Below are 6,000 nucleotides of genomic sequence, written 5' to 3'. Positions count from 1 at the left end.
AAAAACGTCTGAATGGTTTATTTGCAATGTGATGGTGGTAATGACAATATATGCATTATCCAATTACAAGGAAGTGCATTCTGTATAAAAGGACCAAATGTGTGCCATGCCAGTTAAAACATGCTTGGAGAACCAACCCCCCCCCCCCCTCTCCCCCCAACAAAAAACAAAAATCCAACATTTTTTTTTTTTTGAGAATGACGCAAAGTACCCTAATAAATGTGTGAATCATTCAAGTTAAGTTCAGGTATCGTTTATGTATTTCCTTGTTGATTTATCATCATAAATGCTGAATATGAAAGTCAGACATTAGAATGCTGGCAACTTAGCTTGCTGCATTATGTTAGTTGTATGGAATGCAAGTTTAAATATGATATACATTCGGTCACAGCTTCTGCATATCAAGGTTTTCATTTTAATGAATGCAATGTAGTCTCTGCATAATTAGCAGTCATTGCTAACATACATAACAAGTCTGAAATTCGTCATCTATTTAAGAAAAAAAACAAAAACAAAACACCCATACACTTACAGTATTGTGGAATTATCTGCATTGTATATAAGAACTGATGCTGGAGATAAGACCAAGCAAAGAGGGAACACATTTCAGGATTTTGGCAAGGTAGACTATATATAGTTTGGAAAAGTTCACCGTAGCATTATAAATACTCATTGATCGTTTTCCTGGTTCCTTATTTGCACACTGTATGTTCCAAATAAGAAATATCACAGACACCATACGAATGAAATCTAGTTTATATGTGGCTTTCGTTTTGGTTTCTCTTCATAGGTTTCACCATATTCATTCACTCTAGTCTTATCCACAGGATAAAGCCTGATAAGAGAAAAATAAATAGTAAATTGAACTAGAAAAAGGGATTTCAAATATCGTACTGTCTAAAATAAATGTTAGAGCTGTATTTCCCTGGCTTATGAATAAGTTTGGCTAGTACACTGCTCTATGCTACAAGGGTTAAATAGGGTACATAAGATGGGCAGGCTGCAGTGATAAAACAAAACAAAAATACCCAAACAATATAAATGATATTGCAGCTACGTATGCACCAATACTAGTATCAGTGCCGATACCGAGTATTTGGGAGAGTACTCTTACTCGTCCAAATTCTCCGATACATACCCCCGATACCGGAACTTTGCCACGAGGAAACATGGAGCCACCTCTTGATTGGCCGGGAAGCGGCTCCATGCTGAGTGGCCGGAAAGATGGCTTCCCATCCAATCAGCCTCAAGCTAGCCAAACAGCATGGAGCTGGCTTCCCGGCCAAATCAGGAAGCCTTCTGATTGGCCGGGAAGCTGGCTATATGCTAGCGGAAGTACCGGTATTCGGTATCGGCGATTCCCGAAAGAAAAATATTGGTACTCGTACTCGATACCAAAAAAACGGTATCGGTGCATCCCTAATTGCAGCGATGTAGATTTGTTAATGGCTAAAACACAGTTATAAGAAATACAGAAACAAATATAAAATTGCAACCTAAGTTAACTTTCACCCCATGAAAGCCTGTCCAGAAAAAGTAACTGTTGTTGTGCAAATGAAAAAGTCAAAAAATTAAATCAGAAACATATAATCAATTTAGACTTACCATCTTTGGTACAAATAAATTAGAAATACCACATCATCTCTAAAACATGCAAGTCGGTGAGATGTTGGCATGGTAATAATAAAGGCAAATATATCATCAATAAATGTATTAAATGCCTGTTGAAAAAAAAACAAAAGCATAAATTCTATGTAGACATTGCAGTGATTACAGTTCAGTAGCATCTGACACAAAGCACTAAATATTAGATGCCAAAAAGAGTATTTCTACTTTCACTAAAGCTCCATCCTCTATCCTGTTTTTCTAACAAACTTGAATATACTACAGAAAAAAATAGAAAGTAAACCGTTTACTGCTCCATAAAATACCAAAAACTTCTGAAAGTGCTAGATGCCTGGCTGTGTCTGGATTCTATACTTCTTACAGACCCAGAACAAGTATACATCGTGAAAGCCAGAATCCTTATCTATTCAATGAATCCAGGTCATTCGCTCAAAGAACTGAAGCCATTGTATAAGCATAATACCCCAGTAAATAATATATTCAGAAAAGGTCAGCAACGGCAGCCTACATATTGTTCTCAGAGCAAGAGCATAAAAAAAGGTCAATAACATGTCATTTGGATTCCAAAAAAAAAGAAGAAAGGAAAAATGTATTTCATTAGTTAAATGTCAATTGCATGCAAACATTTCATGAATATCTGATATTTATGTTTGTTAGTTATACATTTTATAATTTTCTGTAGACAATGGTTATAAAATTGCCAATTCAACTTCTAACCGTATAATTTTAAAGTATTAAATATGTTTACATTAAGCTAATAGCAAATAAATACAATACTGAAATAAGCATTGGATAAAAGAAGCTAGAAACAAAAACCTACTTTATATGTGAATGCCTTCCAAGGTAAATGGGCCACAGATTTCATCTGCAAAATAGTAATGATCCGTGATTGCAAAGTATAGATGCAAAAAATCACACATGCACACACACAAATATAAAATAAAAAATACCTTATAATTTACAAACAACTGGGGCAGCATAAAAAGGAATCCAAAAGCATAAACACCTGGAAAATAAATTTTAGTTAGAAATAAGATTTCAAAATGCTACAATTGAAAACATCAAACACATGTAAAAAAATATTATATAATAAATATACAAACACACACATATATATATATATATATATATATATATACATACATATACACACGTACATACATACACAAAGTGGTGGCAAAAATTGTGGACACCTTTTGAAATGTTTGTGTTTATATGTCAATTTAAAGAAAATGTCATGCTGAATTCAATACAAAAAACAGAATGCAAATATATGCAGAACTTAAAAACAGAAGGGTTCTCCTGACAGTCCCCTTTAAATTAATAGCTGTCATCAGCAGCTAAAAAGTTGCAGATGACAGCTATCAACAAAAATCTGATATTTACCGATCCCAGTGTGTGCAGAGCAAACACTGGAGTGATAAGCTGATCACTCCAATGTTTGTAAACAACTGGGGACACATACCCTGTTTCCCCGAAAATAAGACCTAGTACTATTTTTGGGAATTCTTAAAATATAAGACCTACCCCGAAAATAAGACCTAGTTGTGACCATTCCCAGGGCCGATGGTGCCAGCGGTGCCAATGAAGCCAGTGCTAGAGGAAGCGAGGCGACAGCGGAGGGTGTAGAGCCGCATAAGCCGATGCCTCCTATATAACGCCGGCTCCTGTCACTGGCGGAGTGATACCAACTGCACTCCGCCTGTGAGGAAATCGATAGTGAAAGTGCGTTTCACTCATTCTGGCCAGCGAATGGTTACCAAATTGCTTTTGGAAACGTATGGCACCCCTGATTGCCCTGATCACCCTATTCTTAACTTCGCCATTTTGGATTATTTAATATGAATTTGCGTTAACTTTGGATTGTTGTACATTAAAAAAAAAAAATAAGACCTACCCCGAAAATAAGACCTAGTGTGTTTTCTTGAGCCAAAAAAAATATAAGACAGTGTCTTATTTTTGGGGAAACACGGTAGTACTATGTTAGAGAGGAACTGCTGCACTTCTTACCGCAACCCCTATGTACAAAGGAGGGTGCTGTAATAACCATAGATGGTGCTGTGTATCTTCAGATATATAGAAAATGTTACCAGCACAACGTAGGTTTTCCATACATAGTACTATGTGTCCCTAGATGTGAATGAACAGGAAGTGCTTTACATCACAGCCTGTTCATTCATGAATTTCTGAATGGGTAGCAGCACTCACTATAGAGGCTTCTACCCATTCATAACTGGATGACAGTAAATATTTTACGATCACCAGTTTCCGAATGAATGGAAAGCCTCTGTACTGAGTGCTTTCCATTCATTTAGAACAGAGGCTACAGAAATTTCTTTTTCAAAAGAGAAATGTCAGGGGTCTGTTTAGACCCTGATATTTCACTGAAGGCCCCCCAACAGTAAAAATAAATACTAAATAAAATAAAAATATTTAAAAAACGTAAAAAAACCAAACCCCTCCCCACACACACAAATTATACACGTGCAACAGTGTGCACCATATTGTGGTATACGCCATGAACATGCGCTGCATTGTTAGAAATGCAGTGCTTGATTTGTTTTTCTTTTTAAAATAGCATTAATTTAACTGTGTGGCAGCACATGGCAAAGCGTTGTGATGCATTGTCATGCGTTGCGATATGCTGTGTTGCGATTAAATGTACACCTGTATAATTTTATCACAACACACACACACCAACACAGTGCACAAACGATTTTTAACAGAAGTTGCTTATTTACAATTTTGCGTCCCTTAATTTTGTTACCGTTTCGCAAAAAGGCGCAATTAAAAAATTACAAATATTTGTAATTTATTAACTCAATACAGTTCTTTTAGATTTATTCGGAAACTTATTTTTTTGTGAACTGATAGTGATTTTTATCAGTTTAATATTACATAGTTACATATAAATCATGTCCCCCCTTAATCTCCTTAGTTCCAGCGTGAACATATTTAAATTTAGTAACCGTGTCTCATAGCTCTGGTCCTCCATCCCTTTGATGAGTTTGGTCATATTGATGATATTGATTCGATAAACATTTACACAATTGTTGCAGGACTTACAAAATTAGTAGCACCATCTTTTACAAACGCTAGCAACACAGTGGAAAATAAAAAATAGGAAACATTGCAAAAATAGAAAAATGATGTGGCCAGCTGAGGTTTAAAATGTTCGAGGGTTTGGCAGCGAAAGGGTTAATGGTTAAAATAACTTTATTACATGCATAGCTGGACCTACAGGTGAAACTCGAATAATTAGAATATCGTGCAAAAGTAATTGCAGTAAGTGCTGCAAAAGGGGCCCAAACCAAGTACTGAGTACATATGCATGCTTGTACTTTTCAGAGGTCCGATATTGTTCTATGTACAATCCTTGTTTTATTGACTGCATGTAATAATCTACTTTTTTGAGGTTGTGGATTTGGGGTTCTTGGGGTTTTCATGAGCTGTAAGCCATAATCATCACAATTATGACAAATCACGGCTTGAATTATCTTGCTTTGCATGTAATGAGTCTATCTCATATATTAGTTTCACCTTTTAAGTTGCATTAGTGAAATAAATTAACTTTGCATGATATTCTAATTATTCGAGTTTCACCTGTATATTGGTATATGTATGCTACTTCCTTAAATAGGTATTGTAGAATGATGATGTGAAATTATTTCGGATTTCAAGTTGAATTTTAAACATATATTCCTTAGCAACTGTGATGACAGTTCAAGAACACTAACCAAACAAAAATATAATTTCATAATCCGAGTTTAGATTAAATTTTAGAGAATTATAAAGACCTGTGGGTTCACACAAATCCGGATACATTAATAATATATAGTGAGGTTGTATGAAACATTGATTAGATAAATTGTTTTGCTAGACCTAAGCAGATACAAAATGCAAAGGCAAAAAGAGAAAAAGTAAAAGCTTCATTACTAAGTTGAGAAGAAAATGCATGTAAATGGTCCACATAGAATACCAGCACAACCAGCCTCTGTCTGGACTCCCTTGGCTTTTAAACTCTGTGGGCCCTGAATTACGCTCCCATCCTACGATTGGTGCAACCTGGTTAAGTGCTGAAACAGGTGGGGAGCCTCCTCAGTGAACCAGTTAATTTAACCCGTTCCTCTTCAATCATTAGTCAACCCTTATTTATTCCAGGCCGCCAAGATTCGGCCTTTACTCCTCTGGTCCAAGCCAATAAGTTCAGGGCCTATCACTTCATCTACTCAGGAACCCGGACCTCCATTCAGAAGATCAGGCCTTTAGTGGACCCTCCTATTCCCCTTTGGAGAGCAGCCCAGCTTTTACACTTTTTATTTACCTTGCCCAAACCTGAAGACCTACAAGAGGGCTCAACCCCTTTTGAAGAGT

The 6,000-nt window shown here is 36.2% G+C and overlaps 1 protein-coding gene across 1 annotated transcript in view; it reads right to left on the bottom strand.

The window, feature by feature from the left end:
• Positions 1 to 228: 228 nt before the first annotated feature.
• The window catches only part of CLPTM1L (CLPTM1 like), a 74,968-nt gene continuing 69,196 nt past the window's right edge, over positions 229 to 6,000 (bottom strand). The window contains exons 15-18 of the mRNA XM_018569235.1: positions 2,577 to 2,632; positions 2,447 to 2,491; positions 1,606 to 1,721; positions 229 to 835 (exon numbers count right to left, since the gene is read on the bottom strand). Coding sequence (XP_018424737.1) covers positions 751 to 835; positions 1,606 to 1,721; positions 2,447 to 2,491; positions 2,577 to 2,632 — 302 coding nt within the window. The 3' untranslated portion in view covers positions 229 to 750. The remainder of the gene's footprint in view (positions 836 to 1,605; positions 1,722 to 2,446; positions 2,492 to 2,576; positions 2,633 to 6,000) is intronic.

This window comes from Nanorana parkeri, unplaced genomic scaffold (genome assembly GCF_000935625.1).
Source record: "Nanorana parkeri isolate BGI_ZX_2015 unplaced genomic scaffold, ASM93562v1 scaffold1309, whole genome shotgun sequence".
NCBI lineage: Eukaryota > Metazoa > Chordata > Amphibia > Anura > Dicroglossidae > Nanorana > Nanorana parkeri.
This window is presented reverse-complemented; position numbering and strand designations above follow the sequence as displayed.